The sequence below is a fragment of the Barbatula barbatula genome, assembly GCF_947034865.1.
Source record: "Barbatula barbatula genome assembly, chromosome: 9".
In the NCBI taxonomy this organism is placed as follows: Eukaryota; Metazoa; Chordata; class Actinopteri; order Cypriniformes; family Nemacheilidae; genus Barbatula; species Barbatula barbatula.
Genome location: NC_136772.1, coordinates 19,473,989 through 19,499,324, shown reverse-complemented (window position 1 = coordinate 19,499,324; position 25,336 = coordinate 19,473,989). Strand labels below are relative to the sequence as shown.

Below are 25,336 nucleotides of genomic sequence, written 5' to 3'. Positions count from 1 at the left end.
AGCAATAAATACTACATGCATACATAATGTGTATATAGTTTTATTAATTTAATAATAATTTTTAATTAAGTTGACAAAATAGACCTGAAACTAAGCTACAAAACCCCCTAACTGAAAAGATCAGTGAAAATAATGGCTGAAAAGAGTTTGAAAGGGATCTGGGACAAATCTGTAAACGAAGTAGGCCTACTTTTAGGGAACATCAATACAGAACTATTACAGTGTATTGATTGTGCCGCATTGTACTGTACCACAAGTTGCATAACTACATATCTATAAACACATTGCATAATATGGATCCATTCAGTTTTGCCCCGCCTGTGATTGGATGTTTTTTATTCCTCTTCCCTCGACGTTCACGCACTCGAGTTCATAGGACGTTGTCTCGTTTCCAGCGTGTCCTTCCCAGTACTGTTGTAACCAGGAAGTAAAACACAATGCACTCGCTAGTCTGCACCAAATATGCCCGAAATTAGTCTACTAACTTCACAAAATCTGAACGCATTTGTTAGCGATCGTGTCATGATTCATGGTGTAAGAGCTCTACATGGAGGTCCTGCTGACATGACATGGTAAGTGCGCTTGTTCTTTATGTACAGAAGTAACGACCTCGAGACTTCTTGTCAACAGCTGTTATACACTACGTGCAGTGTAAACAACGACATATATTCAGGACATATTGTGTTTCTTAACTGGTGTTGTTGAATGAAATATTACAAAGCTCTGTTAAGGCGTCGGCGTAGCGTGTTTTCGTCTCGTCTCGCCTGCTGAAACTGTTTAACTAAGCGGATTACTATACGATAAATATAACATAGACAATCATTCTGCAAATATGAAATATATTAAATATCCTACATACATTCATAATGCTTGTAGCCCCGTCCTTTTATTTAGTCATTTTAACTGTAAATAGAAATATCACGGACTGCGCACTTTCCATTTTAACCCATGTTCTCATGCGCACTGTTATTTAATCTTATACTGTAGAAAGTAGTCATTTACGGTCCAGTTTGGAAAAAAGTAAGTTAGCCCTTAAATCTGTGCTTTCGAAACTTTGTGGGACTGTGACAGGATGACGTCATGTGATACTGATCATACTATGAGACATATTTGTCAGGACTGTCACAATGTATTTTTCATAGTTGAAAAGCCAACAAAGCTGTTGATTCTCTAATGTGGATATCCACACACATACTTAGGTAAACAAAAAAAACATTTCATTGAAACATAATAGTTTCAAATTGTTTCTGGGTGATTATTTCTGGGTAAACTCCCACCAGGCTGTACATTTTTTACCTGTTCATGACGTAAGACTGGCTTTCTTTCAGGTATAGAGTTATGGTTGTGGTGGAAGTTATCTCAATGTTTTTTAACATACTTGCACAGTTGCTAATCTTGTTTAAGCTTGGCTCAGTTAGTCTAAATATCTGAGGAATTCTTTCTGCAGTTTAGACCGTTCGCTTGTTTCAAACATGTGACCTAGTTGCAGTGACCGTAGCCAAATGATTTTAAACAATCAAACAGCCTTTCTCGTCGCTCACATGACCCATCCAGTATGAAAAATACTGCGCTTTAGTGCTGCTGTGAATTTGTATCGGTTCGATCTGGCCTTAGCTCAGAATTCTGTTTTATATGAACAAAATACACAAAACCTGGTGGCAGGTCTATTTTAACTTCATAATCTCTCGAAGTACTGGGGTTTAGGAATTGTCCAATCACATGCACACCTTCAACTTGCTTATGATTACCCTCTTGTCATTTTAAAACGTTATGACTTTCTTTCTTCTGTTGAATACAAAGGAAGATATTTTGAAGGATGTCAGTAACCAAACATCAGCCCAAATTACTGCCATAGTATGGAAAATAAATACTATAAATACATTTTTGGGTGAACTATCCTTTTAATTGGAGCCCCAAAAAGGGTGGTACTCTGCATAACAGAAAAAAGCCCCTGACTACAGTATGTGTTTATACTCTGTGTAGTCCACTGATTTGAAGATGCATGCTGAGTGTTATGAAGACAGCACAGTGGCATTAATTTCCCCAAATCAAGGTATGGCAGACTCTCGTGAGATCATCCAATCTTACTACTGTGCCTCGACATGACCCTATCATCATGCTGCTACTGCAACAGCTATCCCCGCATATAATAAAGCACAACACGCTTAAAAATAATCTATTGATGTAAACATCATATTAGTTTAAAAACAAATGGAAGCAGATCTGAAATGTGATAAGAAAACTTTGAGAAGTGAGTTCGGTGGATTCGATCCTGCTTCGCGGCAGCGTAAAAATTATTTGTCACACGTGTCTTTCGATCTACACAGTGAAGCTTATGATTAAGTAGTTTCATTTTACACTCTTTACTGGGGGAGGAGCCACCTACATTTTTCATGCTTCTGATGCTCCTGCAATAAATACTGCAATACAATTTTTATTTTCAATAATATTATTTTCAAAAATCTCTCCTGTTCCTTTTTCTGTCTGTCTGTCTCCACCCCATCCCTCATCTCTTCAAATAAAAGCATTTCAATAGGTGGTTATATAATTGTATGTATTTTTGTCCAAAGCCTGATCAAAATAATCTGTAATAAAATGGAACCTGCACACTACATACAAAAATCATATTGCCTTTTTCCTACACTTCAAGCAATTATTCATAATTGCAGGTATTAAAGGTTGGCATGGCTAACATTTTGGCTCTGTGTGTACATGATGTGATGATGTCCTGAGAGCAGCAGTCTAGTTTTTTTCTATACAATCTATACATATCTTCAATCGATATAGACAGATGAGAAACAAAAGTATTTTTCTTTGAAGGCTTATTAAATTCTGTTGAGTTCACAAATTGTGCTTATTTAACCCAAATCACAGCAAAAGTCAGTGTTTTCAGGCTGGTATAAAAAAGGATCGTTCAAGATGCAAGTGTTACGCCTCTGAAAAACACTTAAGTAGTGCATGCTTTGCAGACTTGTGTGTGGAAATCGTAACTTACTTAGCAGTGGTTTTATGTACCCGTATACACAAGAATTTATTACCTAGACATGAAAATAGCTGTTTTGTCAGGGTCCTGAGTACCCTGTTTGGTTTAGTTTGTTATATAAACCAGCTGTACATTATCCTTTTGCTATATATTAAACAGAGGAACTTGTAACACATACTTGTGGCCGAATATAAACTAATAATAATCTTTAGAAAAGATGAACGTTGAAAATGTAATTACGAAGGTAAGGTAACTCCTTTAAGAGAGTAATTGGAGCTGTGGGGGGAAGAAATAAACACTTAGGAGCTTCTTCTTCTCCAAACCAGGAAAATACTATTTAAAAAATAATAACAAAAAATTTACCTTTGGACTGCCTGCTGTATGACCAGCTACCTTTAGGGTTTTTCGAGTACATACATCAGCAATAAAAGAAGGGACTGCTGTGTCTGTCTGGTGTCGTTCTTTCGGTTTTGTAGCCTCGGTTTGGGTTCTAGTACAAGCAAGATAAGCTACAATCAGTGGCAAGCTACTGCATTTGATAGCAGTGAATGAACATTTGAGGGTAAACACAGTTTAAGTTAACAAATTTAAAAAATGCGTAAAAGTTATGTTTGTGTAGACTGTTCTATCACTTAAAAAAATATTAAAAGAATATATTTCATTCTTTATCACCAACAAGAGCCTCAATATATTTTTAAAGAACAGTAAGACGGACAAAACACTAACACTGAAATAACTTGCTGTTAGTGTTTACTTATAGTAACACTGAATAGTTTTGCTCATGAGTGTCCTTAAAAATGGTTTGGTCTTTTAGGGGTTTGACAAAATCCCGTGCCACAACGCCTTGCGAGATTAAAACGTGACAAGATTTCTCATCAAAATGAAAAGCTGTCATCATGATATCAGCATGATGGAGTTTGATGGTGAAATTACTATTGAACATGTCCTGTCACTTTTAAATCATATCATAATTCAAAAGACGTATAATAGACGTAAAATGACATTCATTAATGCTGATTTTCTAAATTCATCTATTTAGCATTTTGAGGCTTTCAACTGAATAAAAGAAAATTCATATATTTCATAACTGAGAAATAGTGTAAAATCTTTGAGTGCACAAAATCACTGAACTGCTAATATGCGATTGTGTAATCCATAAAAAAGTAACTGTACTCTGATTATGAGAATAAAAAAATATAGTTTACTGTAATGACAAGTACTTGATTTGGGAATTTGATTACGTAATCCAGATTGCGATACTACACAGCTCTGCTCATTAGGCTGTTTTATATTTCCTTAACGTGTTCCATTCAATTATTTTCAGACACCTTTTCTGCAATTAATGACTCCCTCACCCAATCAAGACAAACCTTATGGACTATTAAGATGTAGGCACTTTAGAATATGCCTGAAGAGAGAGAGAAAGAGAGAGAGTCTATCCAGACCATTGCTTACTGGTCCCACGTGGATACCATGGCAACAGGTTATTTCAGCTTTGTTTGGCATTTCAGCACGAGTATGTGCTGTGCTCAGTCGATAGCTTATTTAGGAGTAAGGTCTTGCCCTGGAGGACACGCTACAGATTTCTGCATTACAGAGATCATGCAGAGGGTATGTTGCTTGTATGTTGTTTATTTATAAGGTTTAATTTTTATAAATTGCAAAATTACTTTGTGCAAGTTTTATACATTATTGAAATGTGCATTGCATCGTTTTCATTATTGTAATTAGTGACGTGGCGATGAATCATTTACAGGAGGATAATAATTTGCAATCAGAATTAGTTTTTCAGATTCTTTACATTTAGATTACAGTATCAATTACGTTCTTTAGAAACATTTTATATATTATTAATAATAATTCACATATTTCTTTGTTGCTGCTAAAGTCAAATGTAAAGCACATATTTTGATAATAATACTATATAACTTTTCCCTATTTTTACAAAGTATATTCTACACTGTGAATAGTTTTGAAAGGTACAAAATTACTGATTCTGTTCAGGTCGGTGATCATGTAACTCAGTTTGCAGATAATTGTGTTAGCAACACAAAGGTCATGGGTTTGATGCTCAGGGAACTCATTGTTAAAAGAAATACCTTGAAACTCTTTGAATAAAAGCATCTGCCAATCAGGTCCGGAAGCTCCTTGAGCATCTTCACGTTTTCACCTTTTTTAGTGTGCATTAATTACCTGTGAAGCTTCTTTGTTGATAAACATGCATGTGTTAAAATCATGTGTGATCTTGTGTTGCAGTGTTTGATTCACCACAGAATGAGTAAAAAAATGGAGGAGCTGTCTCCGATGGATGACTCCGGGCATGGTGATGGGTCTGATGACTCGGAGGAAGATGACGAGCCCAAAATGTGTCAAGTATGTGGTGACAAATCCACTGGCTACCACTTTAACGCCATGACCTGTGAGGGTTGCAAAGGCTTCTTTAGGTAAGTGAAAAGATTCACTTATATGCAGTATGCAGGACAAGATACAATGGATGGATCTGTAGTTTTGTAATTTTCATAGGTTTCAATCAGTTTCAGTTTGTTTTTGTAATATAGGACATAAAGTTGACCCCTTACTGTCTAATCCTTTTTTAGTATGATTAGTCATCTATTTTTAATTATAGGAGGGTATGCATTGACTTCAAATGGCTGGTTGCAATAGCTGCAGCTCTGCAAATGCTAGCTATCAGCTTTAATTGAATGTAGTTTGACTTGACAGTAACCTCCAAACTTGCCAGACAACCAGTGGTCAGTGGACATTGGCAGACACCTCATTCAGAATTCCATTAGCACAGTCTCGGTTTTTGAGACAAGTGGGTTATAATTGGTGTCCTCAAATAAAGTGTGAATATATTTAGAGGTTTTGTTAACCACAGACCTTATTTCGGGCGATTTACCAAAAACCCATCGAAAAACACAGACTTAGGGTGAATCTCTGCGGCTACCTATTGGCAAGCTTGGTCTCATACCAAACAACCCTGTTATGAAATAAGTTGCAAGAATATTTGGCATTATTGTTTATAATGTTGAAAAAAATTAAGTAAACGGGCTTGATACCTACATTATCGACTGTTAAGATCCTAAAAAATAGGCCTACCCCGCAACAAAGACGGAGCCATTGTGTGCTTGCTTCCCTGTTTATTACGATACCGTCATCTGAGGAAGATATTTCCTGAGGATTAGCATCGCAGATAAATATTGTTTGCTTTGTTGTGCACAGTCTGTCTTGTTTAGCTTTCCATTGCAGTTGCATCGATAAATAAGGTATAATTTTTAATATTGTGATGTGAGTTTTTATTTAGCATTAGTAACTTTTTATTGTGGCTCAGTGTTAGAGAAACACGTAAAAATGTGCTGAGCAGTGGTCCTCAGAAAAAACACTGCTCTATATAAACCACCAGCACAAATTCAGTACAGTAAACATATGTAACATAATAGAGCATATTAGGGATATGTTTATTGAAATTCGTAGCATTTGCTTTATTTTTATAATCATAAACCTTGGAGTAATAGTCTTGTACTAAACTGAGATGTTGAATGTACTGTGCAACATGACCATCAAAAGGGAAGAAAGCTCCTACTGTTTAAGCACTGTGAAAGCATTATTGAGCTTTGATTTATGTCAAAGTACAGGAAGCAGTCTTTCTGAGATAGAGAATGAGATAACAGAGAAGAGATAAGAATCTAGCACGAATTTGTGACTTGCCTTTATGCATTATATGGTTAAAATTGCCTTCATGTAAAAACATTTTGGCTTTCAGGGTGCTTCAATGTTTTTTTCCTATAGAATTAATACATTTCAATATAATACCTGGCTGATAATATGAACTCATGCGAATGATTGCATCAATTATTCAATTAGAATAAATTTGAGGCGCAGATTAAAATTAACCAATTATAATTAGTGAAAGATGTTGGCGAAGAAGTGAATTCGCTGAATTGTTGTTTTGTGTTTTACCTTTAAAATTTTTTTTGTGTTTTTAAAGAGCTTTTCTTTTTACATTTTGCCAAAAAGCCTATAAAGGGATCATTAAATGAGAGGACCTTTGCCCCATATAGTGTGACAGCGTCTGCAGCCAATAATCTTAGAAAACGGTTCTTTCTATATTAGCCCACATACGCTCACCTCTCTTTTTATCTGCAATGTATTGTCCTATATTACTAGATCAGTAGTCGATAGACATATGTTTTTCTGTTTTATTTCTAACTCTCTGGATTTCTCAGTAGCATGTTCTCACGTGTTTGTTTCTTTCCGCTATAAGGCGCGCCATGAAGAAACCGACAAAGTTCTGCTGCCCGTTTCAGAACGCCTGTGTCATTACCAAGAGCAACAGGAGACAGTGCCAGTCCTGCCGTCTTCAGAAATGTCTCTCAATTGGAATGAAGCGGGAGTGTAAGCTCTATTTTGTGTTCCTATAGCTACAGCTGCTTTTAGACAGACCATCATTTATGAGCAGACTGCCTCAGCCAATTTACTCTTAGAAAGACCTTCATGTAGGATTATGCCTATTTCATAACATGGCGACAGAGACCGGAAGTGGGGAAAAACATTTTCCTGTCGCGCTGCTGCCAGTAGCAACTTGTTTTCTCACGAGCATTAATTTATCTACCAAAAGTTACAGTAGCGGATTTTGTTTTGAAAAAGATTTAAAGATAGGAAAAAACATAACAAAATCATTGCACTTTTCTTTGAGCGATTTACTCGAATAGAATAAAATGTATTGTTTGGATGTGTAAGATTGCACTGCTAGTATGTTTATATAACTGTGTATGTTATAAATTAAATACCAAATAACGAGACAGGTACATATGCGTGTTTGGTAGATGTATTTCGTTTACGTACACGTTTACTATATTATATTTTTAACAAACACTACATGGTGCAGGGTAAATTTGAGTCTTTCAATTATACACACAAGAAAGTGTCCTGCAAATTTTATAATTGTTTGTTGATTTCAACATAAAACTTGGTTAAATTATTTTTGTGTATTTTGTGTGTGTATCATCACTTTTTAAACATTTCCAGCATAATTTGACAATTCCGTAAAAATATCAACATCTGTTTAGCACATAGGTTAACCTTCAATTGCTACTGTACTTTGGAAAAAAACAAAGAGACGTTATTATAAATATTGCTAATAAAACTATATACAACAAATCATGAAAACTAGAGCTTTGAGCAGAAAAGGTTTTTCCTACTTACAGTCTCTCTCGCCATATTGTGAAATAGGTGTATTGAGCTAAATTCTCCCTTATTTGTTTTTATAATGTTTCATTTGAATCATTGACAATGCAGTGTGATTTTTTTACAGGAAAATCAAAAATAGTGATTCTTTTACAAATCGAAAACAAATGTTGTGTATTATAGATCCCTATTCCGCAGACGTCACGATTAAGTCACAGCATTAGCTGGAGGCAAACGAGGACAAAACTGGAGTACAATCCAATACAGCACAGGGTCGCCTACATAATGCATTTAAAATATCATTTTGCTTTGTTGTTAAGTGCCAGAATCGACAGATTACAGACTCTAATCTGATATTTTAACACAAACCTGCTGCAATTGCCAGACAAACTACGATAATTGTAGTTTAACACAATAAAATAAGCAGACCAGTAGAGGTGATCATCCAAAATGCTAGCGTTTTCACCGTACACTTTATACTAACCCTCGATAAAGTTAAATAAACTCCTGTCTTGTTGGTATGGATCACGGTTTGGGTATGTGTCTAAAAACGTATCATGTTTGCCCACCTAATCACAACACGGGGAACAAGTTAAGTTCATTTTCACGTGCTAGCGCATATATAAGCTAACTTTATTAGCAGCTAGCCAACGACCGGAGACTAAACATAAAGGAAACTGTTTTCCGTTGCTATTTCTACCGTTTTCTTAATTGTGAGTATTTCACAACTAGAATTGTGGAGAGAAAATAGTGAGAAGGTTCATGTTAAGTTGTTGCATTTGCTACTGTTTGCCTAAGCCCTTACTTTGTTGTTGTAGTACAGTGTGGTAACCCTATTTTTTTGGTGCATTGATTACTTGGGGCAAAAGCCATGGTTTTACTACAGTAACCATAGTTTACTATGGCTTTTACAAAAAACATGGTTTTCAAAACCATTGTTATTTTGTGATAACCATTGTTTTACTACAGTAACCATGTTTTTTCAGGTTGACCAATTTTCGTAAGGGAGCATCTAAACATGTATACGCTCTTAGCTTCTTTTTACTATACACGCTTTGTTTCTTTATCTAGCGGTGTAGCAGTACGTGTATTCGTACCGAACGGGCAACATTCCAAATGTATTCATCATTCTTATAGCCTACTCCTTCGAAGGGCAGATCCCTTAGAGTTTAGACTTTGAGTGAACACGGCATTTGCATGCTATTATGTAGACGTTTGGAATGCACTTGGCAAATGAAGTGAATATACAGTAAAGATAATGAGGAAATTACGTCGCTTCTTTTGCCAAGTGCATTCCAAACGTCTACATAATGCCACGCAAATGCCCTGTTCACTCCAAAGTCTAAACTCCAAAGGATCTGCCCTTCGAAGGGACTATAGGAAAGATTGCATTCATTTGGAATTTTCCCCACGACGGTTCAGTAGGAATACGCTTACCGTTACACCCCTACATTGTGATCATGGAATTTTGCATATCACCTTTCTGTCACCTCTCCACTGATGTCTGTGCTGTTGCTTCTCAGTGATCATGTCTGATGAGGCCGTGGAGAATCGGAGGTTGCAGATCAGAAGGAAGAGGATGCAGGAAGAACCCACCATGCTCACCCCTCAACAGGAAGCAGTCATTCAGGAACTGGTCGCTGCACATCAGAAGACCTTTGACATGGCCTGTACCCAATTCATACAATTCCGGGTTAGACATTTAACATGTTTTGTCTGTCTTAACATGCTGTGCCCCATAAAAAGGTGGTTTGGTGTGTAGAGCTATTGCCTCACAACATAAAGGTTCCTGGGATGAATCAAGGCCTGTCTGTGTGAATTTTGCATGTATTTCATGTGTGCATGCTCTCGCTTATGGAGGGATTATTGGGTCAGATTGTAAACTGAAAATCTAAAACTAAAAGTCTTAATCTAAAACTAAAAGTCTTAAACCAAAACTAAAAGTCTAAATTTAAATGAATTTGGTATTTAGGATTGGGCATTTTGTATTTAGGATTGGGCATTTTGTATTTAGGATTGGGCATTTAATAATTTAGCCATTTAGGATAGAGGATTTGGGGATTTAGGATTGGGAATTTGAGGATTGAGGATTGGCCATTTAATCATTTAGGCATTTAGGTTTGAGGATTTAGGATTGGGCATTTGAGGATTGAGGAGTGTATGCAAATTAGGAGGCGTGGCCCGAATACTGGAGGCTGGGTTTGAAATGGCTTTTGTGCAGAGGCACTTTATGGACGCTAGAGGGAGCTCCCAGTGCTAAGGAGCACAGTGTAATGTAACCAAACAGAGCGAGTGAGTGGCTGGAGCGAGGACTGTGTGATAGCTTCAATTTAATGACAGCGTTTTATGGACGCTGTGGACATGTGTGGCCTCAAACACAGAGTCACCAGTGAAACGAGTGCTATCGGTCTGACGACGAGAAAGCAGCAGGTAAGATGCTAACATTAGCTACTAGTTATGTTAGCTGATATTGCTAACATGCTTTAGTAGGGTATTATTATATTGGGACACACTGTTTTGTTTTTTAAACTGCGGTTAACCTCTCAGACAGTAGTAGATACACTCCTTTCACATTGCCAGTAGATGTGCTTGTTGCTATATAGCGTATATATATATATATCATACAGATTGTGAGGGAAAAGAAATTAGGCTTGTTCGACTTGAACCGGCACTGCACACTGCAAGACCGATCGGTTTATGACATCGAAGCACCTCGAGAGCGATTCAAAAGCATAAGGATCGTGTCAGCGTCTACTCTCTAATCGCTCTCGTGGTACTTTGATGTCATATATATATATATAATTGTGTGTGTTAACTTCCGTCCAAGTGACCACGGGTCAGCTGTGGCCTAATGGTTAGAGCGTTGGGCTTGTGATCAGAAGGTTGCCGGTTCTAATCTCTGTGCCAGCAGGTCATGGCTGAAGGGCCCTTGAGCAAGGCACCTTACCCCTGATTGCTCTGCAGTAATGTGCCACTGTATAAAAAAAACTACTTGTAAGTCGCTTTGGATAAAAGCGTCTGCCAAATGAATAAATGTAAATGTAAGTGTGCTGATCTGCATCCTTTGTATTTCGTGCGGTTGTTACAATATTATCTTGTAACCATCACAGCAGTTCAGTGTTGTGCCACTCACCTGAAGGAACTAGAGGGGACTGTTGAACCGTTAAGGCCATGTTTCAGTAACTTATCTTAATACAATATACAACCCACCCACTGACTTGTCATCCTTCTTGCAGATAGAGATGTTTCACCTGGACATGGAGGACCACTTTGTGTCACAGCCAAAGCTATGGCTCATTCTGCAAAAACTGGATCAATAGACACCCCTGGACTCAAGACTTTTTCACTCACTAAGACACAAAGTCACTTAATTCTCAATATTGTAGTTTATTTTCTCCTAGTTTTTTATTATATGACCTATAATTACATGGTTTTATTTTGTTTGTTATATCTTTAAATTACTTTTCTGTTCTTCCTGTAATTGTTGTTGTGGTGCCCCATAGAAAATGAATAAATTCTTTATAATCTTATCTTGACTAGAAACTAACACTTTATCTTTTTTTGGTATAATACAAGTCGTGTAGTAAAGCAATATACAGGCATGTTACAGTAAATGAATCTCAATTAAGGACTTCCATTTTTATTAATAATGGTCTGTGTCCTTATATGCATTTTGTCAGGAAAGGACTACGAGGAGAAGGGTCATTTGTAAGTTCCGGTCTGTTAGGGGGGTTGAATTACTGTAGTTGTAGTTGTGCTGTATCTTGAACATGCCCTGGTTCTCCTTACAATAATCTTGACAATACATCCACAGTTTCACAATAAATTCGAACACCAGTGTCACGTTGCTCTGTGCTTGGTTGAGGTAGAAGGGCAAAGTCTGCTTCAGTAAACTGCCTTGGAAGCTCAATCTCTGGAATCTCAAGATGAGTGTCCACCCCTGCTGCACTTGGTCCACTCCAGTCAGTCCCATATTCTTCACTGACCTGTTGATGAGCAAAATGGCTATTTAAAAAATTAAACAGTACAAATAAAAGCCAAGAATCAGAGTGTAAATGCAAGCTTATGAGTTGCAACAATGCATTCCAGTGACAACTTAAGAATCATTCAACTACAGGAACATTCTCTAATGTAATATTTTTTCAACAGGGAAAACATTATTGTTGACATTGAAATATCTCTAATCTTGGTAACAGCGTAACCACAGCTAGTGTTGTGTTGAGGCAAAAAAAACATTTTAAAATCCAAATTTATAAAAAGAGATGTATTTATTCTTGCAAGAATAGGCCCAGTCGCCACACAGCAGTTACCCTGTGGAGTGAGTGGATGTGTAGCAGAGGTATTTGCAGGGGAGACATATTCCTGGCAGTTCGGATGCTGTGGTTGTTCCATCGCTGGACAAAGAAGTCTAGATGGGACTGTATACAAAACACGTAGCCTATTACATGATTTTAAATTTTAAGTAATATAACATGGCTTGCTTTGGTTGAATTCCAATGTAGAATGCGGCCTGTTAGACCGCTGCAAAGATAACTGGCCGTTGCCAAGAAAAATAATAGCCTTGCTATGGACGCAGTTCTGTTTAGCTGAAGCAATAGAATAGTTTTTAAATCAATAAATTTATTTTTAAATCATTATTTTGTGTCAAAGTAATGATTTATTTGGTAGCCATGTAATAAGCTTACATAACATCGGCTCTATTAGCGCTCGCCATTGTGTGACTCGCACGCGGTTCCGATCCGATCATCATATTTAACTGTTACGTTAACTTGAATTTGACAGGAAAAATACACAGTGCACTTAATATTTTTCTAACATTAACGTAACTTACCTTGAACAGCATGGTGGGCGCGTGTCGTGGTTGCGTTTAGACCGAACACTTGCGGTGTTGGTAAAATGGACAAGCCATTGGTCGAGGAAGAAGCCTCTCCACCGTTACTGGAATCCTTTTCTTTGTCCAAAACGTCCAGCGCCCATCTCAACAAAGATGCTAGCTCTGGCTTTGCCATTGTTAATATGGCAGCCAACGTGGATCGCAGAGCACGACAACTTTAACTTTGAAGAGGACGCTCTGCCACTGTGCTCCTTAGCACTGGGAGCTCCCTCTAGCGTCCATAAAGTGCCTCTGCGCAAAAGCCATTTCAAACCCAGCCTCCAGTATTCGGGCCACGCCTCCTAATTTGCATACACTCCTCAATCCTCAAATGCCCAATCCTAAATCCTCAAACCTAAATGCCTAAATGATTAAATGGCCAATCCTCAATCCTCAAATTCCCAATCCTAAATCCCCAAATCCTCTATCCTAAATGGCTAAATGATTAAATGCCCAATCCTAAATACAAAATACCCAATCCTAAATACCAAATGCCTTATCCTAAATACCAAATTCATTTAAATTTAGACTTTTAGTTTTGGTTTAAGACTTTTAGTTTTAGATTAAGACTTTTAGTTTTAGATTTTCAGTTTACAATCTGACCCAATAATCCCTCCATACTCGCTAGGTTAGTGTAGGTTTCCTATATGGTTTCCTCCATTAGTCCTAATGCATTATGGTAAGGTGAAATATAGTCTCAATCTCAGACACCCAACGCTCATATTGGTTTTCAATCTTTTTTATTTACTGTTGGTTACTAGGCTACCAATACCACCATGATCCGCTTGAGGAACTTAATGGAAACGCACACATTTTGCATTTTTCTTTCCGTCTGTCATTGCGAACTTTAAAAAGCTTGGCATCACATTTGGATGGAAAACCCGGCTACTGACTTTTATAGTGTATTTGATAAGAATCAATTTAATTACAATGATTTGGATAGTGAAGAAATGCAGCCAATCCCAAAGTGCGTATCCCATAATAGATAGGTCCACATCTGTTTGAAAACACATGTTAAAAAAAACTTGCTAAAATATAGTTTAATTTATTCCATATTTTTTGGTCACAACATTATTCCCACAGTTATATTTGTGCCTTTCCTTAGCTTTTATGGGTTAACTATCAAAAAAAGAATCAGGAAGTGGCCTTAAACGTCTTTTCATGAACATATATTTATCGACCTGTAATAACTTGTAAGCAATGTCAGAGTCGGCTTATCAAAAAATAAAGATGTTATAAAACATGTTTTTAAAGATTTAATCTTTACCGTAGTTATTTTATGTCCACAGCCTCTAGATCCAGATTTAAAAGTGAAATCTAACAACAATCAAGAGCAAAACAACAGAAAGGATACTCAAGCCATGAGAAAAGCAGAGGCTGATGTTACCGCGCAAAAAGACTTCAGCCTTTTGTCCACCTCTCCAACCATTTCCTCCAGGTCTCAAACAGTGGAAACTAAAGAGATGAAGCAACTCAGCAGCTGCAGCATTTTCACCTCTCTGCCACATTTTACAGACCTCACCACATACATGATCAAGAATATCATCAACTTTGGCAAGGCACTCACAATGTTCAGGTGAATTCTTTGACCTTATACATATGATATTTGCTGCTTGTTAAAGTTTTGTAATTCCTGTTTGGCGTCTGTGTGACATGTCAGGGAGCTGATTATAGAGGACCAGATCTCGCTGCTGAAAGGCGCAACCTTTGAGATCATTCTGATTCACTTCAACATGTTCTTTAATGAGGAGACCAACATTTGGGAGTGTGGACCTCTGCAATACTGCATGGATGACGCCTTTCGAGGTGAGGCTGTTTACAGGTCTTCATGGACCTCAGCCTGAGGTAGCGTTATGTAATAAAAGGTTTCTAATTGGTTGATAAGGTTGGCACACGAAATAAAAGTCTAGTCTAGTCAAGTCAAGTTATTTGTATTAAATTCTAGTGGTGTCTTAGTTTTAGTCCTGTCTAGTGTAGTTAGTCAGTGTTCCTGTTTTCCCATCATGTTTATACCCTTGTTCTTGTTTTACCCCCTCGTGGGTCATTGTTTTGTCTTTTGTATTAAAGTCTTGTGTTAACCCCTTACCCACTGTCTGCACCTGGGTCCTCTTGTCCATGCTCACCACCCCGTTCCTGACAGGTCTCAGGAGGATAGTGTATAAAACACAATTAACACATGCTGTCATAAAAACTAAGATCTGATTAAAATTTTTAATAAGATATTGAACCCATTAAATAGATTTAATTTAAATAGCCACGTATGATAACTTGCAGTGTAGTTTGCTTCCAGACCTTCTGATTATCCATGTAACAAGTTATATACATTTAATATAAAATATGAGTTTGTTTGTGATGGGGGGGTCGGTTTTATTCCATTCAGATCAAACTAAACAGCGTGCTTAGTGATGGTTGTGTTGTGAAATAAGCAGGTGCTGCACAGTTTCGCTCTATTTAATATTCATATTGAATCATGAGTTAAAGTCCCTGTGAACGGGAAGTTGCGGTCGTGTTGTGAAATGGAATTTCGAATAAGAATAGTGGGCGTGGCTTTCGTATTTCTCTGCCATTTGATTTAATGAGTAAAACAGCAATTGCCTTTTGAAATGGAACTGGCAGCAGACTGACAGTTGAAGGGGAGGTGTTAAGGGATGCGCCGCCCAAAAATAATTTCACTGGGACTATGTGCGAGAAATCGGCACGATTATATGCACTTTTCCAGCAATTTGAGTGGACGTAGTTTGTGAAAGAACCAGCCAAATTGTCTAGCGATTTGACATCTTTACTGTCAGGTACAGAAGGTAAGGACTCAAAATAATGGTTTAATCGGATAATAATAATAATGAGCAGGAACAAAACAATAAGCAGATCAGAGCTTCAGATAGTCCAAGGGCTAGGCAGAGACAGGGTCAGACAGGCGGTAGGTCGGTCGAGGTGCAAACAGAGTCCGAGTGTGTAATCCAAAGGGTAAACAACAGTCGAGGGTCAGTTGAGGTACAAAAAGAGTCCAGAGGGAGAAGGCAAACACGTAATCCTAAACAGCAGATCAGTCCAAAGTAATCCACAATACACACGAATACTGGAACTGGAAGAAAGCACAGTTAGCAAATAATCCAACAAGGCAGGATGGCTAGGGTGATGTCGTAAATACAACGCAACAGCAACGAAGGAGAGAATCAGAGAGGAATATAAAGGGAGGAAAATAATGAGCAATAAGAAACAGCTGTGCGCTGCTGAGCCGCTCAGCTGATTGCCAAGCAGCACATGGAAAGGCGAGTGAGAAAGTGAAGGGAGATCAAACCCGGGACCTGACATTTACCTTCTAAACTAGATTTTTACACACATTTGATGGACGAGTTTTTATTTCAAACACAGTTAAAGGATTGTATGATAAAGGAATATAGGTGAGAAAAATCAGGTAGCCGTGGCCACGCAAGTCAATAATGAAAACAAGAGTGCTTTGCTGAAACACAATGAAAAAGTCTCCAGCCCCCCAGCAAGGACATAACACTCTAGCTAGCTGGAAAAGGAACACTTGCACAGCACTAGAAATGTGTTGGGAGGACATCAGGGCAAATGCTCGAAATAATAAGGGAGATGGAGGACACCTGTCAGTTCAGGTATTTACTCAGTTCGTAATACATGTGCTGTACATCAGTGTATGTCATACATATCTGATCAAAATAGGCTGTGATACTTATTTTCTTTAATGTCCATGTAACCTCTCTTACATTTGAGTAAACTTGACGTTACCTTAACTCTTCAGTACTGTACGTTGATTTCATTCTAAAGCTCAAACATTGTTACAAAGGGCGTAGTTAAAACTCTTTTTTAAAACATCTTAACCTACTCAACATACTGTGAGAACTGTGTTGTTTCATTCTTTAGGGAAACACATAGTATTTTCGTAAGATTCTAGGTGAGGTGTCAGAGATGAGGAAGTGTTCAGGTTGATGTGACTGCTGTAGAAATGTAGTGAAACTGGTTGAGATGAGAGTCGAGCATAATTCCTAACGTTGCCTTCCTGTTACCCCTTTCTCATTTTAAGTCAACACATTTCATTTGGATTATTCGATGTTTATTGCTAAATGTTTTTAGTTTTGAAATATGTATATATGCAAGTCAGAGAAGAAAATGGCAAACCCCATACAGAATTTAAAAACAGGAAAAATGTTCTGAACAGCCAGCATTATCTAAAGTTTAAGCACCTCCTTTCTCTTTCTCTTTTTAAACTACTCGTGGAAGAGGCCATGTCAATGTGCGTTTCATATGACTCGGTTTCTTAGCAGCATTTCATCTTGTGAATCGCATTTACAGTAGTTATGCGGCAGTCAGGGCTCATTGTGCTCAAGCTCCCTTGCGACTGTTGTTTTTCTCTTTTCATTTTTTCTGATTTGCAAGGCTTTTCATTTTCCACACTAGCATAAATATGTGTGACATATTATTAAATATTGTCTATCTACCACCGGTTATTATTGTCTGTGCATTATGAGCATCCATCTTAAAATGGATTTTCTGTGTCATATCCTTGACAACCAATTTTAATGATAATGTCACTTGCAACAGATTGTGTTATTTTTAATGAGGCCTTCCATTTCAGTCAGGCAGACATCATTTTTGTTTTCTTTTATCTCATAAATGCGATCTCTTTGTGATTTCTCTGCAGTCATCTCATGTAGACTTTCAGAAAGGATGTGGACAATGTTTGAAGCTTTCCGCTTCATGGACAAATATATACCGCTTATATACTGTCTATAGTATGTCATATAGTTTTGTTTCTTCTTGCTCTCAATCATCATTAGGATTTTAGCGTGATAATATTGTGCTTACGTTGTACATTAATAACAATAAAAAATCTAATGTTTGGTTATAAAAAAATTGAATCGGTCCTGGACAATTTCTTCTGTGTAGGTACTTGAATTTCAAATATTTATTAACATGCGCATGAGTATGTGCTTCTGCTTGCTTTTAAATGCAGATAAATATTGTACAATTTGTCCCTTTTGAATCAAAAATTCTAATTGATAGATAGTCAATCTGTCCCTTTCCTTAAACCTGACTGTGTTTTTTCTTTCCGTAAATGATTCCCACTTCCCACCGAACAGCTGGTTTTCAGCGTCATCTGCTGGATCCCATGATGAATTTCCATTGCACACTGCGCAAGCTGCACTTGCATGAGGAGGAATATGTACTGATGCAGGCAATCTCACTCTTCTCACCAGGTGCTCCTTAGTTTTTAGTTTATATCACAGAATAAACCATGATTCATTCTGCTACCTGCTGTTTCGTATTATATTGCCTATACTTGCTATTTGAAATAGACCGCCCTGGCGTTGCACATCACAAAGTGATCGACCGTAACCAGGAAACACTTGCTATCACCCTGAAGACCTACATTGAGGCCAAGAGGACAGAACCGGAGAAACAGTAAGATTATAACTACCCTCACTTGCTTTCTGTCAAGAAATACTAATATCTTTATTATTTGTGAACAGAGGTATTTGCATCTATTATCTTTCGATTGTAACATTCTGCTTGTCTAGTTTGCTGTACCCAAAGATCATAGGGTGCCTGACTGAAATGAGAACTATGAATGAGGAGTACACAAAACAACTGCTCAAAATCCAGGACATTCAGCAAGATGTGTCTCCATTGTTGCTGGAAATAATAAGCAAGGACAGCTAAGTCTTTACAGAGGAGATCCAATTCAGAAAATGTGCATGTCTGTGCTGTATTGACCTTCATTTGAGAACATGGAAGGTATTTGAAAGGAGCCATGAATGACAGTAAAGACTAGCAAGGACAAGGATTGTTTGCATAATGTTACTGAACAGCAGCATACTGTATATTGTACAGTTATTTCTGCTTGTGAAATTGTATTTTTCAATCGTCTCGCTGAATGCAGCTCTGTTGCAATTATATATGACAAGAAAAACACTTTTGTGGTTCATAACCAGATTGAAAATCACATGTGATTCCTTACAGAGCATCCATTAATCCTAAACCCAGGGATTTCCATAATAAAACTTGAAGGGTATTCACTAGATATTATATTAAAGAACGCTTTTATGGTAGCAAAAGATCACAAACATTGTCAAAATATAATTATAAAACCACATTGTGATGCATATCGTCATTTGTGTTCATGGTTTATATTGATGTTTTAAGAAATCTGTTATTTATTATAATTTTAAAAACAAAATAGTGTAAGTAAATCTCTTAGCCTTTTGTGTTCAGAGAAGATCATGTGTCCATCCCAAAATCAATGTAATTAATGAGAACTTTTGAGAAATGTGCTTGTGATCATTTTACCACAATGCAACTCTAATTTGCCCTAAAAAGGCCTTGTTTTTCTTTTGGTTGTAAATTTAAAGTGACAGATTTGTGAGACACCATGATCTATGGCTGAGTTGTGTTATTGTGTTAGCTATATTCATTTCATGTCCGTTGCGGTTTTCTTGTGTTAGAAAAAACACTGTATTTTGTGAAAAAACACTGTATTTTTTTGTAACGTATTCCATTTAAAAGAAATCAATGACATTTTAAAGAGACCATGTGGGGTCATCTTATTGATACATGGAAAGTAGATTCACTGGTGTCAGACATTGCATTCAGATAGCAAAACGTGTATTTTACCAGAACTGCATCTTAGGTTATTGAGGCCTTGTTATTGTAATTTTTAATTCTAATAGATTTTAACTTTTGAGTGACCTAACAATGACAATCAGTGTAAAAATAAATTAGTGTTAAATAATTACGTGACCTAACAATCTAGAAAAAGTGGTGCGTTCTGAACTGACAGGGTGTGAAGTTGCTTTTTAAATATGGGTTTCAAATAAAAGCAATGGCAGCATAATGACACCAGGTATCAATGTGCAGCACAAAGTGTTTCCAAATATTATTTTTTGCCTGTGTAGCGCATTGTTTATTCCTTATATATGCGAACTGATGGGTTTGTGTCACAAATTGAAGAATCGCATAACATGTAACACTCAGGTTTGTATATTCAAAGTGCCCCTCTCAGGAAAATAAATTGTAACTTTGTGCAAAACGTGCTGGATGTTTATTTGTGTTCATTTTGCAACAACTTAATGTCACTTATATTTTAAATATTAAAAATGAAATGTTTAGGGACAAGATGGTTTGACACAAATAAAGACACGTGGCAAAGGCAGAGTCATTTCCAAGCTATCCTACTCTTTATTTAATGCAAATTACAGTACCAGGTAACTAGTCTCTGAATCCAAGTCACACCAAGGACCAAAACTGACATATTTACAAGGGGGGGAGACATATAGCATACCTTCACAGAAAAAGAATATATTTAAAATAAAATAAAAATTTCAGTCACAAATAGAGGCATTCAAGTAATATTAATGTTATACAGGTTGTTTTTTGTGTCTTTTTAAGCCTTAACCCAATACAACTTTCCCCCAATATGTGTATGTAATGCAACATCTGTATTTAGCCCCACAGTCCTTGAAACATTTTTTTTGCCTTTGTTGCTTTTTTTCTTTTGGTAATTGTTTTGAACCTTTGTGTCTTTAAATTTTTTACTCTAGTCGCGAAAGGTGGTCACACATGGGAATCATGTGGGAATCAACACATCTATGAATGCATATCTTACAAGCAAGCTTTACATTGATGGTGAAGGGATGAGAAACCGGCAGGTGCTACGTGACATCTCTAATGAGTACTGCGAGCTGGCCAACATACACCTCACATAAAGAATCATTATTATTTTTATTATTATTGCCCCCGGGGGTTGTCGCAGTTACATCACAACACGCTCAAAGGTGGTTCACTTTGGTAGTGGAACGAGTGTAAGAACATACAGTGTGATTGGCACAACAGGAACATGAGACCTGTACTTCCTCCCCACAAATACATCTTTGTGCCAATACTTCAACATTTTACATCGCCACTTAAAAAAAAATATCTACAAAGATGCTATCAACGCAGAGTGGTACGTCTACAAATGAAAAGGCGTGACTGGAGATGGACATGACCAATCAACAGCACTTGCAGAGGAAGGGGTGTGACCTACCATGTGTGTCATGAGGAAGGGGTGTGGTCTGAGACAGGAAGTGTATGGAAGCAAAGGCACTCCAAACTATAGATACACTATACATTACTAGGTATAATTACAATAATATAGCTGGCACCTACTGTACAGATAAGATTGAACTATATGGCTGGAGAAAGCTCCTTTTCTACAGTATCCGACAAACAGGTCATTTATGCCCTGATCTTTTAAATGTGTTTTTATCTCTTTTTTATAGTTTTTTCATTGAACCCCTCGTCTTTGTTTTCACGCATTAACAGTTCTCAGGTCAGCATATGTACATAGCAGAACACACGCATTCACACACACGCTCACAAAACTATACAAAACAAAACTACTAGCCAGAATTTGGTGAGGAGCAACTGTGCTGCATTGTGTGCATATATACACACACACACACACACACACACATTTTTTGTCGTTTTCGTATACTGCTATACTTTGTATTAAGACGTTTAAACAAAATCTGTGAGCAGGTTAAAAGTATGCTGAGACGAAATAAAGAACACAAACATGATGGACAAATATCCAGGTAGTAGTAAAACAAAACAGCCGCTTCAGTTTAACAAGGCAAATGAAGCACAGGCTTTACAAAAAATAGGTCTATGAGTCTAACCAGCACATGAAATTGAAACAATCCTGTGCACCAATTTGCAAAATGTCTCACTGTGTCAATACGAATGAAAAGTTCTGAATATTATGACACTGATGCACAACCAACAATAAATAACAAGAGAGGGAATCAGGGAAGAAAGGTATCTATATTACTATCGGGATAACAACATAAAATAGCGAATCGTTTGCTTAGAAAACTGCTCCAGTAGAGACTATCCATGTTCTTAGTCATATACATACTGTATATGTTTCGTCAGCAGCAAGATTCACTGCTGCAATGAGAAAACTTTATGGATTCTGAATCTATGATGCTAGATATATCTATATATAACTATATATTTATATTTATTTTACATAATGCAAAGTAATATATAAACTGTGTATGTATATATCATACAAGAACACAGAGACAGGTTGAACATGTCTCGCCTGTCAATCAAAATGTCTGCCCCACCCAGACCACAAAGTCCCACCTTTTGTTATAAAACGAAACAAAAACATTGCTGAGAGCATAAAAAAACCTCTTAAATCTTTCGAAACAGAGTATTCCTCTGTTTATGGAACATGCGGTTTTGTTTAGCATTTACCTCTTGTGTTTAACAGATACAGTTAAGATAGCGTTTTGTAGATTTTGTAGCATTATCATTTCCTTTTGTATTCTGCATCGGTTTCATTCTATGCATATACATATATACACATTACATACGTATACAGTATATATGTATATATGGTGTGCTCCAAACCAAATTCAAGCCATGCTCTGTAAGAGGCCCAGAAAAGAGCAAACAGGATAAGGTACGTGCGGAGAAAGTCCAGGTGAGAGGGAAACTGGGAACCCAAATAAAGGAAGTGTCTGGATCTGGCTACCGGATTGCTTAGATAACAAGATTGTCCTCTGAGATTGAATAACGCTCCGGCTGGTCACAGACCAGGTTTTAAAGTTTAACCCTTCTCCTCTACTTCCATCCCGCCCACCCTGACGCCTGTTTCCGCGCTGCTCTCTCACTCTTTCCACAAATAAGAGATACACCATGAATAACTTTGAACTCTTTCTGAACTTCATAAAAACACATAAATTAAGGTTGGCTCTTGCAGTCTGAATAAGAGTGGTGGTTACATGATTCGAACCCTGCCTATTATGCTGGTGAGCAGTGGGGTGGGCGTGACCTTGGAGGGAGGGTCAGGTCTGATTGGCTGGGGCACTCAGGTTGAGCTGTTGGAGGCGGAGGCGGAGGCTGCAGTTGTGGTCTGAACACGATCTCCACTATTGGCATCTGGACGTAGAGAGGAAATTCATGAGTATGTAATCTCTAATCAAGGTTATTATAGTAAATGATTATTAATAAAACTAAAATAATGTAAACATTTCTCTTTATTGAAATCAAATATAATATTAGCCTGAATATTATTATTAGAATTAGAAATGTTGGCTCAGCAATACTGTTACTGAAATAAGTAACCGATATAAGTTGAGGCAACACAATCAAATAAATAAACAACTAAAAATAAAAAAAATATAAACTTGAAGGGATACTTCACCCAAAAATGAAAATTCTGTCATTATTTACTCACCTACGAGTTGTTCCAAATCTGTATAAATGTCTTTGTTCTGATGAACACATAGATAGATAATCGGAAGAATGCTTATAACCAAACAGACATTGCCACCCATTGACTCCCATAGTAGGAAAAATTACTTTATAATTTGTATGTTCTGTTTAACACAAAAGAAGACATTTTGAAGAATGTAGGACAGTAAACAGTTCTGAAGAACTTTTGTCTACCATTTCATTTTTTTCTACAATGGGGAGCAAAATCTGTCTGGTTATAACCATTCTTCCAAATAACTTTCTCTGTGTTCATCAGAACAAAGAAATTAATACAGATTTGGAACAACTCGAGGTGAGTAAATGATGACAGAATTAATAATTTGGGGTGAACTATCCCTTAAATAAAACATGAATAATAACAAATGTATTAAATGAATACAGCAATACAAAAATAAATAATAAAATGACTAAAGAACATATCAAAATAGCTTTAAAATGTACAATAAAATGATTATGAAAACGAAAAATTCAAAATATGAATAAAACCATTATAAAACAGAATACACAACTATCCATCCATCCATTTTCTTCTGCTTATCCGGAAATACACAACTAGGGACTTGATTGTAGTTTTATAAATAAACTATAATAACTAGTTCTAGAATACACAAGTAGAACTAGTTATTATAGTTTATTTATAAAACTACAATTCCAAACCCTCACGCAGGATTCTCAACTGATGGATCACAGACACCAAGCAGTCATTTTAATTTTTGTTATAACGATTAACTATCAGTGTTTGATTTTAAGGACATTTTTTCTTGACACATTGTACAAAATAGTATTTAAAGCACAATGTAAAATCTGGGTTATAAAGCTAAACCAGCTGAGAAGCACTGATCCAATACTCTTCAGCAGTACACGTCACACTGAAATACTAATACAAAAGAGCATTTCATCACAGTTAGTTATATACAATAGAAACTAAGAATAACCTGAAGTGGCAGAGGCGTTGGTCGGAGTTGAGGCTCCTGCCTGGTTACGTACATGAGCAGGAATTAAAATGGAGGCGAGGGATGGGTTACTGGACAACTCTGAAATTCAAAGACAAACCAAAAAAAGGGTTTTGTTTATCTTCAGATAACTTATTATTCTCAACCTGTGTCTGATGATACGAAATAACGTCTAACCTTGAGTTGTGAAGTTGAACAGGGACGGTTTCTCACGGCCATTAGGAAGTTTGACATTTGGATCCCGCAGTTCATCAAAGAAGGAATGAGCGCAGGCCTCCAGTGGAGTCAGGCGAGCAGTAGGGGTGTACTCTAACAGCCTGGAGCACAAAGCGATGGCTTCAGGAGGCGTTCGTGGCCGGAACACCTACAAACCGATGATCAGATGACACAGTCAGCCACAACCTATATGCGTAATATTACTTAAAGTTGATGCTCATTAAAAAAAATATTATTCGTAAATCAGTATCGGTTAACTATTAAGTGATGGAGGTTTTCACTGTGACAACATCCTCCATTGAGGGTGAAATATCCTGAATCACAGTGCAACATTTACGTTATATATCACAAATTGTTTAGGATTCAAAAGGGTTTCTAAAAATGGGATAGTCAAATTAAATCAATGTTTTAAAAAGGTATCTCATTTGGATTTCACAATAGATTAATTAAATTTCGAGGCAAGTTATGAGGTTTATATGCAACTGTATACACGTCAGTGCATTCGGAAAGTATTCACAGCGCTTCACTTTTTCCACATTTTGTCATGTTACAGCCTTATTCCAAAATGGATTCAATTCATGATTTTCCTCAAAATTCTAACTAGATCTTTGCAAATTTAATAAAAATTAAAAAGGAAAAAAGCACATGTACATAAGTATTCGAAGCCTTTGCTCAATACTTTGTTGAAGCACATTTGACACCAATTACAGCCTCAAGTATTTTTGAGTTTGATGCTACAAGCTTGTCACACCTATTTTTGGGCAGTTTCTCCCATTCGTCTTTGCAAGATCTTTTAAGCTCCATCAGGTAGGATGGGGAGCAGCCATTTTCAGATCT

At 37.0% G+C, this 25,336-nt stretch overlaps 2 protein-coding genes across 4 annotated transcripts in view; one reads left to right on the top strand and one right to left on the bottom strand.

Moving 5' to 3' along the window:
- Window positions 1-362: 362 nt before the first annotated feature.
- On the top strand, window positions 363-20,095 carry nr1i2 (nuclear receptor subfamily 1, group I, member 2). Of its 2 annotated transcripts, XM_079464749.1 has the most exons (10): window positions 363-572; window positions 4,308-4,594; window positions 5,240-5,427; window positions 7,248-7,378; window positions 9,694-9,863; window positions 14,333-14,619; window positions 14,704-14,849; window positions 18,146-18,262; window positions 18,362-18,467; window positions 18,584-20,095. In XM_079464749.1, the coding sequence occupies exons 2-10, from the start codon at window positions 4,388-4,390 to the stop codon at window positions 18,723-18,725; spliced, it is 1,494 nt and encodes a 497-aa protein (XP_079320875.1). In that variant the 5' UTR covers window positions 363-572; window positions 4,308-4,387; the 3' UTR covers window positions 18,726-20,095. The 2 variants fall into 2 exon arrangements, with proteins under 2 accessions (XP_079320875.1, XP_079320876.1); XM_079464750.1 differs by lacking the exon at window positions 4,308-4,594.
- Window positions 20,096-22,374: 2,279 nt separating this feature from the next.
- gsk3ba (glycogen synthase kinase 3 beta-a) overlaps window positions 22,375-25,336 on the bottom strand; it is a 39,647-nt gene continuing 36,685 nt past the window's right edge. The window contains exons 9-11 of one of the 2 annotated variants that reach the window (XM_079464809.1): window positions 24,461-24,647; window positions 24,266-24,364; window positions 22,375-22,994 (exon numbers count right to left, since the gene is read on the bottom strand). In XM_079464809.1, coding sequence (XP_079320935.1) covers window positions 22,924-22,994; window positions 24,266-24,364; window positions 24,461-24,647 — 357 coding nt within the window. In that variant the 3' untranslated portion in view covers window positions 22,375-22,923. The remainder of the gene's footprint in view (window positions 22,995-24,265; window positions 24,365-24,460; window positions 24,648-25,336) is intronic. The other variant, XM_079464808.1, reaches the window with a different exon arrangement.

Bases quoted from the DNA above. Each gene is read 5' to 3' on its own strand.
- nr1i2 (XM_079464749.1), top strand. From the start codon at position 4,388: ATGCCTGAAGAGAGAGAGAAAGAGAGAGAGTCTATCCAGACCATTGCT. The intron at 5,428-7,247 runs GTAAGTGAAAAG...TTCCGCTATAAG, and splicing joins GGTTGCAAAGGCTTCTTTAG to GCGCGCCATGAAGAAACCGA. The intron at 14,620-14,703 runs GTGAATTCTTTG...GTGACATGTCAG, and splicing joins AAGGCACTCACAATGTTCAG to GGAGCTGATTATAGAGGACC.